Source organism: Atractosteus spatula, chromosome 1 (genome assembly GCF_055471065.1).
Source record: "Atractosteus spatula isolate fAtrSpa1 chromosome 1, fAtrSpa1.hap1, whole genome shotgun sequence".
NCBI classification, from domain to species: domain Eukaryota; kingdom Metazoa; phylum Chordata; class Actinopteri; order Semionotiformes; family Lepisosteidae; genus Atractosteus; species Atractosteus spatula.
Window position 1 is genome coordinate 20,815,730 of NC_142706.1, and position 12,320 is coordinate 20,828,049.

Sequence of the window (12,320 nt, forward strand, 5' to 3'; positions counted from 1 at the left end):
CTCTCATTGTTACAGAAGGACACTTAGCAGTATAGTTGTTAAAAACCACACAAACCGACGGCCTCAAAAATCACCTCAAAACTGGATCTACACCTCTGTGACCTCAGTCTCAACAAACACTGTATGTTGTAAGCTTCACAAAGTTGATATTTATGGCAGGGCTACCATTCAGTAACCACCTGTAACCAAAGGCTAATGCGCAGCAATGCATAACATGGTATAATAAGCACAAAACCTGGACTTCTGAGCAATGGAAGAAGGTAAGGTATTGGTCTGATGTATTTTCTTTTAGTTTTTTTCCTACATCTGGATGGGCTTATGTTTGGAGAAAGCTCTCAATCTACACTGCCTGTTCCCAGCTTTTAAACATGGTGATGGATGTGTTATGTTATAGGCAGCCATCTTGTGGGAATCATTCAGTCTGGTTGTTATTCTGCATGGAAGAATCAGGACCAAGGAATACAAAGCCATCTTAGGTGACCAGGTGGACCCTATGGTGTATATTGTTTACTCAAGATATTCCTATATTCCAATACATTAACACACTATACACACTGCTAAACTGATTCAAGAGTGGTTTCATGAGTACTAGGATGAAGTCAAAGGCCTTAAATCTTCCATCACCAGATCTAAACCTTATGGGAAGTTCTTAAACATGTGGAGTAGATTTCCACTTCCTTCATCTCTCAAAGAAATGGAGGGATTCCTCCATGAACAATGGTGCAATATTCCACTAGAAACCCTTCAAAGCTTGTACTTAATGTATAACAGTATTCCTAGAGGGACTGAAGCAATTTTGAAGGCAAAAGGTGGCCCAACCCCTTATAAGTAAATACATATTCATATATGGCTTGGTTTTTCCATTATTTTGTTCACCCCCTTTATGATAACACATAATTCTGTAGTGGGAAGTGGGGAGGGCTCATCTGAAATTCAGACCAACACAGTGGACTGTATGAAACTGCCTCAAAACTGAAATTACATTTAGCACATGCTGGTTTCCAAATTGAAAGCTTTAGCTTCCTCCTGGAGGCCCAGGGGTAATCCCCATCACAGTACTGATCGTAAATAAGGGCTAAGATAAGAGCTAACAAATTGTGGTCTGTCACAGGGACAATACAGATGGGGAGGGAGGGGGCAGATATAGTGTGTTATTTTTTTTAAAGGGATTCAATAAATGTTTCCCTTAGGTCTCTCTAGAAGTGATTACTAATAATACGCTTCGGAAGACAAGTCTATCTCTTTCTTGTGGTCCAATCATAAAAGTGTCAAAATGTCTGAGGTGTGGTTAGTGTCTTCTAGGTGGCTCATCCCAATCGATAGCCAGGATATGAAGGATCGCAAATGCTGCAATAATGACGTAGGTTCTTTTTGGACAAGTACGCAAACCAAAGGAGAGACAAGATTTTTTTTTTAATTCCAGAAGCGTGTTCTGTATCTACAGCTTGTCAGCTTGTAAGAGTGTTAGAAAATACCTCATAAAGAAAAAAAAGATGGTCACCCAAGAGGCCTACACAAAACAAGGCTTCCTCAGAACTGACCTTGTGGTGGCCCTTGTCAAAATTGCAAGTACACTTGCACACTGTGAATTTTTAGGTCATGGTCACAGATCATCTAAGCAAGTGAGATGTAGGGGGTCCAGAGTCTGTGATCAAAGTAATAATAAAAGTTGACCTTGTTTTTTCTTAGTTAAATAAATTTTGGGTAAATGATTAAGTGTCAGTTCAGAAAGAGACCATATAAGATCAGATCAAGACAAGAAAGAAAAAGGAGAGGAAAAGAGGAAAATAATGTCAGGCCATAAGACAGAAAGGAGCACAGGAGATGGAACTTGAAGCTTATGCCAGGCAAGACTCCATACTTAAAGATCATCAGGAAAAACGTGATTGGAGCTAAGTGTTTGAATCTTGCTAAGAAAGCTTGTTAATCTGTAGCTTTTACAGAACCAGGAGCTCCTGAGGTTTAATTATGCACCTCCCACTTTGTGGGTGCACTTTAGAACAAAGTTAGATTAAAGATAGGCTACCATTTATTTTGTGGCATCCGGGTTAGAGAGAGAGAGAGCTTTAATCGTAGGCTGTATTATATTTAGTATAGAAGGTAACTTATGTCTTCTGTGGCCTCTGTAGGCATTAATACTTGTAAAATATTTGGTAGGAGCCTGGGGTTTTCTGGGTGGAATTGGCTTAGGTTTTAAAATGCCTTGTCTGTAAATTTGTAAATACAGTAAGTTGTATGCTGTATGTTTATGTAATGTAGTGCATGTCACTGTCATTGTTAATAAATATTTTGTAAATAGATATTTCTTTAACCAAGTGTGCCTGGATTATTACTCTTTTCACCAAAGTTGTGCTATAGAACAAATAATTAATGTGCCTCTGACTATATCAACTGCTCAGGTATATTCTTGGCAGAAATCTTTACAAGTTGGAGATTATGATCAATTTTAAATTATTTAATTAATCTGCTCAGTCATTTTCGTAGCCCTTCATTTGTAACAATACGCAAGCCTGTTAATTTAAATCATATCTTTATGTTGTTTGTGAAAACGAATTTGAATGTTTGTAGATCATTGTTGATCAATCTTTCTGGTGGTAGGGCAAACACTGCTCTTATGACCATTTATCAGATCACCCCCACAGCAATGAAAAGTAGCACAAAAAGCCCAGTGTTAGCAAAATCTGCAATATAGGGTCAACAGGGCACTCTTCTTGGAAACTCGATACCTAATTTTGAACTCATGTTCACTGCATTTTTAAATGGGTCACGTAAATATGCCTGGATATTATTTGAGCTGATTGTATATGCAGTGCAAACAGGACTCCCTTGTAATGGCTTCACATCTTAATACACAAATAACTGTGTCCTTGTGCCACTTTATGGAAGAACTACTAAAATAATTATGCAGCTGTTACAAAGTACTTATTAATTTAAAATAGTTCATCACCATCACAATTACGCTTCGGTTGTAAAATGCAAAGAATATATTAGAATACATTATGATATATTGAAAGCCCATTTATTAGGTCTACCCATCTGGATTTAAAATGCCTTTCCAAAAACATTCCAAATAACTGATTCATCGTCCTGAACCACTGACAATGCCAATAAATTTGTATCTGATGATTAATTTAATTAGCCCTTGTTATTCACACACCGATATATTTATAACACACAAAGTCTTATGAATTAGATAAAGTGTCTTCAAAATTTCTTTGGACCCCTGATGAAACAAGAACAATGCCCATTAAATAACAGAAATATTTACAAACTGGCTTATGTCTTTTGAAGAAAAAAGAAAAAAATGTTATATGCAATCTTAACAGAATATATCAAATATGACCAAACTAAGTTATATTTATTATATTGAATTCCAGGAAAAATGAGCATACTATTTATTCATACCCCTGAATTATTTTGTACATCTTCCTCTGACAGGAATTACTTTAACTTGACACCAACTAGAGTGTGATAGAAGATTTAGACACTTGAGAGTGCAAAACTATGAACATTCCTCCATGTAGAACTGCTCTAAGCCCTTCAGATTCTTTCTGTTAGTGAACTAATACCTTGAGTTAGAGAGAATATTCAATTGGATCAAGGTTTGGAGATTGAAATGGCCAATTGGGAATATTGTTTTGGGTGCAGTAAAGCAGTCCTTTTTCGATTTGGCTAACTATACAGTAATAGCATGCTAGAATGCCTATTTTTCTGCGAAGCTCAAGCTTTTAAGACAAAAGAACTTGGTATTTGGTCACCATGACCTGGTACATGGTTCAATGTTGACAAGGGATTCAGGACCAAAGACGCAAAATCACAGCAAAACACAACAAACCCACACATTTCAAACTGGGCATGAGTGTTTTCTCTACAAGACCGTCATATTTTTTACACCAAACATAACACTAATGAGCATGTCCAAAAAAAGCTAAAATTGTATTTTATCCATGTTTGGCAAGTCTGAGTCGCCTCTTTTTGTGGTAAGACCTCAAAAGAGACTTCTTTTTAACACCATTATGAATGCAACATTCATGCAGGCAACTTTGAGTGGGAACTTTCGACAGGGAAGTAAAAAGTATTCAAATGTCGTATCTGAGCACAAGCAGTTATTTTGAAAAATATGTATTTAGGTAAAGGTTTGCTTCTAGAAAACTACTTGAGCATTAGTACAAAAGTATTATCTCTTAACAGTACACAAGTATCAGAAGAAAAACATAGTCAACTTTAAATTCTACATACTATATGCAAATCTAGTCTTACCCTGAGTTCCACACCTATTAATTATCAGTGACACTCCGATTTTACATATATTAATGGTTACATTAAAATCTTGATTAAGGGTTTTAAATTATGATCCTTAAATAAAACCATTCAAATATCAAATGTTAAAATTACTGTTTTGAAAGTGCCTGTTAGATTCCTACTACTCTTCTAAATTACTCAACTGATCCAACACTGCTGAACAGCAGCAAACCACCATAAACAGTCAAATAACAGACATTTCTCCTACAATAGGACAGTTGTATTCCTGGAAAACAACAAAAGCAGAAGGCATACACATGTGAAAAACTATATTATCAAGTCATTACTTGAAAGTACTGTACATCAGCTTTTAGATTTAATGTTTCTGAAGACTAAACAATAGGCAGTACCTAGGCAGTTCCCATATTATGATTTCTATCTGTTACACAAAATACAGTAAGTTGATCATGCATTTTCTTTTCTTTCAAAATGAGATTTCTCCTCCAACACATTCAACACATCACATTCACATTTTAACACTGAATACAAAATACTGAATAACTTGAATTTAAAGTATCCCTTTATTTTTTTGGAGGGAACTACTTTCTTTTTCCATGTTTGACATAACGGTAGTCAGTGAAATAGTTTTGTGATCCAATAAGCTCCAATACAGGTTTTTCTGAACACACTTTTTTAAAAAATTATTACAGTATTCCAAAGAAGCCTAAACATACTGTATGGATGTAGACTGATGATCAACAAATAAACCTAGATCAGGTTTTGAAATTAAATGACAACTTTCTCTTAAGATATAAGTTAAGTCTCCAACGTAGTTCTGCATTTATTTCGTTTCAATTGGTACTGATTAAATTCTATTGATTGTGAGCATCGTACTTACTAGTGAACAACTTAGTACACAGCTCCATACGAACTCTTTCATGAGCACTAGGCCATGAAAGTGGCCATCTTAAGGTAGGGGATTTCTTACATACTCTTACGCAGAGTGACTTACAATATAAAATTAACATTATGTGAATGCAAGGAACACTGGTGCAAGTATAATAAAATACAAACACATTCAAATAAAAAGAAAGAAAAACAAGGAAGTCAGTTTTTTTAAGTTGGCCAGTGATCTTGGTGGGGGTCCTCTTACCTTGGTGCTCATGCTGAAGACATACTCGGAGCTCCTGGACAGTAGCCTTGTCCAGCGCCGACTGTACTCTCAGCACATCCAGCTCCTCTTCTAGGTTGGCTCTGCCATTTCAGGCAAAACAAGGTTTGTTAATTTCGTATGTCACTGACAGTGCTTTCTGTGAGCCAAATTAATTAAAGATGAGCTAAATACTAATGTCTATTTCACCATTACTTAGCACTAACATGACCTATGTTTTGTGTGTTTTCACACATACTGACTTTAGTTAATCAGTGGAATACTTTAGTGATACGATATGCTCTATACTGTATTCTATTTCTAAGGACCATACTGCACATTTCATATAAATAATACAATATTGCCTAATTCCATCAGTGACAAATTCATCTTTTGTTGGGGGAGAAAAAAAATTCAAATACTGAAGTTACAATTCCTAAAGAAAGCCTGAAAACCTGTTATTTAATGGTAGCAAATTATTTGGCCAGGACTTAAACCATGTCATACAGAATGTTAAAATTTGATTTATGTAAATGCATCGATAAGATAACTGTAATAAATATAGACTCATAATGAGCAGCACAAAGACACATTGGTTAGCACTGCTGCTTCGCAGTGCTGGGGCCCTGGGTTCAATTCTGGACCTGAGGTGTTATATGTGTGGAGTTTGTATGTTCTCCCTGTGTTTGCGTTGGTTTCTTCTTGGTCCTCTGGTTTCTTCTCACAGCTCAAAGACATGAAGCTGTGGCAGGTTAATTGGCTTCTGAGGAAATTGGCCCTGGTGTGAGTGTGTGTGGGTTTGTCTCTGTGTGCCCTGCAATGGACTAGCCTAATGACAGGTTAGGCTAGGGTCCACCATGACTCTCTTGGATTGGATAAAACAGTTAGAAAATGGATATATATGAAATAGTTGTAACATAATAATACCAAAACATTTCTCATGTGAATATTTTTTCATTATTTTGTTGTTTGGAATTCAAAATTTAGCAATCATCATATTTAATTTTAACATTCCAAATGTCTGTAGATGTCTGTAGATGTATCACTGTGAAATACAAATTTGCTTAGTTCAAAAAGCATTACGCATAAACTCACAGTCCTCTACAAACATTTTAAATAGTCCTGATGGGCATTATAGTGTTAAAACAACGGCATTGTGAAAATAGTGCACTTCATGCTTTGGGAGAAAAAAAAAAGAAAAACTGACAAGTACTGAAACTAAACCCAATTACCTAACTGCAATTATTTTTGATTCATGTTAATGGCTAATTAAGAGGAAAGAAAGCCATGCTCAAACATGCACTTTCAAGTTATTATTAGGACCTAAAGAAATCTGCAGAGAATTTAGGCAAACTCCACAGAGAGTTTTTCACCTGAAATATGCACCTATTTTTTTTTTCATTTACCCTATATCTGCAGCAAATATTTGTAAACTTTGAATGAAAGCCAAAACACATTTTCTGAAATTCCAAGGGGCTTCCATGTCAAGCTATTTTTATATTTTCCTCTATCCAGAGCAAGGGACCTTTTCTGTAGCAGACCAGTGGCAATTTCCTGATGTTTCCTAGATATAAATTACACCAGTAGTGAATGAAAGGTGGAAAAAGTTCCCTTCTCTGGTTACAACAGAGGCAGCTGTGTCTGTATTAAAAGGAAGTCGTTTTAATTAATATACTCTGTCTTGGCCCTGCAGGCAATGGGAAATTAAACTGAAAATGTGTCCCTTTCCTAGAATGTCCACCATAAAATTACACCGGTGACATGTTCTGGGCCCTTGATTAAATAACTGGGAAAATAGTTTATTTCTAATTCATTCACTGTTTCAGAACACACTAATCAAAATGACATTGTTTATACACCTAAATTGTCACAATGTGTACCTCTATTCCAATTTCTTATATACTGTAAAATACTTGCTGCAAACCTTCTAATTACATATATTACTGATTTCCATCAATATTATTTCAAAGTACCACAGTATTTAATATTAATATATTCTAAAATATGAATATGAATATATAAATATATATACCAAGCATATTTTTTCTTACTCAGTCCAATATGATTTTGATTCATACAAAGAATGAATGAATACAATCAAAAATGCTTGACCTCAGACACACTTCTCATATTTTGTGATTGGCAGTTCCAGTCAAAAATAAGTGCAAGATGAAAGTGGATGTTTGAGAATGCTCACTTTGTTAAATATTTCACAAATTATACAGTATTCTTTGAACGTTTTGGCTCTGACTCAATATTAAGTAAATGGACATCATGATTGGTAATTGCTGCATGTATAATATGGGTCGTAGTGCATAAGGCCTGAGTGGCATTTCACATGATACACATAACGTGTTCCTAGTTACAGCAGTAAGAAAAGGAAACTCAATTTAATCAAAAAGGAACGTTGTCTCCCAAATTCACATATGACCTTAAGAAGCATATGAAAAATGAACACAAATTAGTATAAAGTACAAACTGCAAATTGTGCTAATACTTAAACACTGAACCAACTCACTCTTTCTGAACAAATAATATGTTCCTTTATTATAGCAGTTACCAATCAGTTACAATTTTTCTTAGTGTTCATATTTCTAAAATGTAAAGAGCTCATATTTGGAACATGTAGTACAATTGGATTTTCTGTTTTGGATTATGCCTACTAAACCTGTGATGGAATTCATATCTATCTTTTTCTAGGATTAGAAATTTAAGATCTGTTTTAAAATGTACCATACACTTAAACAAAGGTACCGTTCTTACTTCTCTATTTTATAATATTGGATTTTGACATGTCAGTGCTGTTTGAGAAATCTCTCCACCAGAAATTTGAGAACAAAATTTGCTGTATCACTTTTTTAATTACTGCTGTGATTGAGAAAAACATATTAGATTAGACATATTTGGTTATCACTGAATGACTGAGTAGAGATCTGTTAAAGTGGACTGGAGAGAGAATAACAACACAGTGATTTAGAGTGATAAAGCCACAGGAGATTTATAATGTGTTCTATACTGAAAGTGAATGGTTTATGCTAAAATACCAGCACAAGTCACAATATTGAACATTCATACAGTATATATGTTAAAAACACCAGTTACAGAGATTATTTATTAATGTTGATCCACAGTTGGATGTTGTTGATACTATTCAACATATGGGTACATCTGGAGTTCCAGAGAGGCTCAGCCAGTAGAGAAACATGTTCTGAGGTCCATGGTTCAGACACCGCTAGCTCATGTTTGGGTGATGTCATTAACAGACTATGATCTGGATTAACACAATTGTTGTAACTGGTCATTTGCTGGCCAAAGCTTCTGCCTTTGTTGTGCTCCTTCAGAGTTACGGCTTTGGCATGCTGGGCTCCTGTGGGTGGTCTTTACTAACTCTGCGTAAGACGTTATAGGGCTTAAAGTGTAAAAAGGGGGACAGGGGCTCCACACTTCACATCATCTTCATACCTCCTGAGCATGTAGTGAGACGAGGTTATGGACAAATAATGAATCCAGTTTCAAGGAAACAACAAAAAAAATTAACTACTGATTCTAACTTTAAAAAACAAATTTCTTCATAAATTTTCTTACACTATTATTGCAAGCATTTGTTTTTACTGTGAACGGTAACAACCACTGAATGCATCATTATGGAGACGTTTATAAGGTTTGTTTTGAAACAACAGTAGTGGTAATCTAAGAGGTTCTCTTCTTTTTTTCCTGCTATTCCTTAATGTCCCTCTCTACTACCACACATGAGAAAAAAATACAGTATCTACAGTATGTCAATCTTCATGACATATCACTAGTGGAAGAACTGAATGTTTTGTAGCATGCAGTTGGACAGAAACTTTCAAAGACTTCATTAAGAGATATTAGTTTAAAAGTTTGTAAATCAAATTAAACTATGGTTCAGTTAAACTGGGGAAGTGGTGGTTGTCTTTCATGGGCAATTAAAAGTTTGCATTTAGCCAGCTTTAACAATGACAGCCCCTGCTGCTCTACCAACATCTCTATTACCGAAATTCCTCCTTTTTTGTCTCTCTCTCGCTTACAAAGCTTTAACAGCCTGTACCTAAAGTGTTTCTGTGGCAACCTTTAATGTACTACTTTGTACTCTTACACGCAACAATACTGAGCCAGACGGTCTGTTTACATATGAACAGCTTGTTCCTGAAGTGGAATGAAACAGAGCCAGTGGTGCAACAGCACAGAGAGTGCAATTCCATAGGCAACAAATTTCATGAAGTAATTTACATTCTGTACAACCCTTAATTGGGGCTGCACTAGTTGTTACCTACTTATGGTCACTTAGCGTCTCTGTAAAAGTAATCCATTTACACACTGCTAAAGTTACTACAGCAACAGTGACCCTATTTTTGTCTGACAGATAATTCTTTACTCTTCTGGTTTTCATTGGTAGGATTTGGTCTATGAGAAGCATATTAAATTATTATTATGCCAGTCAATGGTTTCCTCACACAGCTTCATTGGATTGATTTTATGTACAAATTATAAACTAAAAGAAAAATTCTATATGGAAGAAATGGGGTGTTCTAATACTGTACATTTACATAACACAGCACAGCAAAGCGGGATTTTAACAAGAGCATTCAAACTTCCAGTATAGCTTTGGTCCATCAATCCATTTTATAACAGCTTCATCCAATTCAGAATCGCAAGGGAGCAAGAGTCTGTCTTGGTAAGCAATGGGTGCAAGGAGGGGTTCATCGTGGACAGCACACCAATACCAACACCAACACCAACATCACTGGGCACACACAAACACACACACGCACACACTCTCACCAGAGCTGATCTTCCCAGTCAAATAACCTACCAGTAAGTCTCTGGACGGTGGGAGAAAACTGGAGCACCCAGAGAAAAAACATATGAACATGGGTGGAACATACAGACTCCACACAGATAGCACCTCAGGAACTGAACGCAGGGTCTCCGCGCTGCAAGGTCACTTGCACTACTGTGCCACCCAAAGCTTTTGTGTCTCTTACCAAATAAGATTCCGTACAATATCGCTTAAGCGTAGGTTGCAGCTGCCAGGAAGAAAAAAAAAAAATCAACTCAAACTTAAAGGGTGCCATTCCATCTCCGGCCACAACATGCAGCTTCATTTGAAAAGAGCGTGGAAGAAAAGATGTAAAAGACATGAATACCAATTCACACCTTCAGAGAAAGAAAAAAAACTCATACAGTGACTCGGGGGAGTTACAGTTATCTGGGACCGCTGTGACCTGTCATTATGCTGCCAAAGCAGCCACGGAGCAGAAAACAGATGAAGCGATAGGAACAGCAGACAGCATGTGTTTCACACATACTTCAACAAAGGCATTTGATGGGCTATGGGGAATTCGGAGCAGAGGCCATGTGACTGCAAGCCTTAGTGGTAAAAGCATTCTAAATGCAAGGTGATCTGATTTCATCCATCCTTTTAATGTGCCCCATTCTTTCGTTTCTCCTGTCTCCCATGGCACTCCCCACCTCACCAGGCTACTCTAGTCCACAATGAACTCCCTAAGAATCTAATATTTTCTGGTTTCGTGAAGTGCTTCGAGGATTTGTCAGTTCCTTTGAGTAACAAAAAAAAATGTTACTCCCTCGTGTAAATGTCTAGACGTAAACGAAGCAGAAGGTTTTGGCAAAGGATTATTGATGCACTTGCACGTGTGCTGCACAAAGCCCGGTCAGCCATGAAAAGCAGAAATTTGTCAGTAACACACATACATACACAAAAGAAAGAGATTTTTCCTGCCAGATTCCATTTACCTTAACCTAACCCCTATAGTCTTTACTATTTACTTTACTAAGTTTAACCATGTGTTAAAAAGGTAGAAACAAAGGTTTTAGTTTTAAACACCTTCACATTAAAAGGCTGAATTTTAGGTTTCTCAAATATTAACTGATGAAAAGTACCCCTAGTTTGTAGCAGTCAGGAGAAATTTAAGTTTTTATCTGATTTAATGCAAACTAGTACTATTGTATGCAAACTACAGTAAGTATTAAAGCTTTCTGTGACTGTAAATTAGTGTGAATTATGTAAAAACTTAGCTATTAAATGTTCTAAAATGCTATTATAAAATTATCTTATCAGGAACTGTAGCATAAAGTGTTGGTCCCTATTTTACTGTTGCTGCACCACTGCCATCCACTACAGGGACAGAAACACTAAGGTCGCCCTGCAGTCTCCACACAGACTTTCCACTGGTGTTACTGGACACCCACCACAGGGCACATCGAAATCCGTCTCTGACCACTCAAATTTCTCAAACAGCCCTCACACCCTCTTGATGTTGCTCCATGTTAATGAACCATCTCACATTGACATTGTCTCCAGAACACTACTCTGTCATCTTTACAATGGTCTTCAATGATACAGATAAATGATATACAGTATGAGCAAACAGTAGCTCACGCCTTGGGAAGTACACATAAACCTTTATACACCTGAGTTGTCAATTTAATTCAATAGTTATTGTATCAAGGTTTGAATCCATCTCAAGGGTCAGGGTGCTTTTGACTTACTGATTTTTCCCTAGTTATCCATCAAAGCTGCTGAACAGTTGCATGAAAAGTGCGTGCTTGGCATCTATTAAAGGTTATTATTTTCTAACTGTTTCCTCCTGGTGTAAATGAGTTATTTTTCTCCCATTTGTTCTTGACTGAACTTTCTCAAAAGCCTTTTTCAACCAGAAGCACTTCAGACCAGGTCTAACACCACAGGGAAACCTGAGACTTTCTCCTAACTCCAGAAATCCAAAAGGCACTGCTTGCGATTTTATTAGTTGCTCAGGTTCAACTCCTAAGTACCTAAGAAAATTCTTCCTATAGTTCAGGGATTCCTTGACAGATGATAACATGGTTTTGTCAACTGCACGTAATTGTTTCTGAAATGTTTATTTATTTTTCATTTTGTAAC

At 36.4% G+C, this 12,320-nt stretch overlaps 1 protein-coding gene across 1 annotated transcript in view; it reads right to left on the minus strand.

Moving 5' to 3' along the window:
- cntln (centlein, centrosomal protein) overlaps window positions 1-12,320 on the minus strand; it is a 190,471-nt gene that overhangs the window by 84,495 nt on the left and 93,656 nt on the right. The window contains exon 14 of the mRNA XM_088933536.1: window positions 5,396-5,496. Coding sequence (XP_088789662.1) covers window positions 5,396-5,496 — 101 coding nt within the window. The remainder of the gene's footprint in view (window positions 1-5,395; window positions 5,497-12,320) is intronic.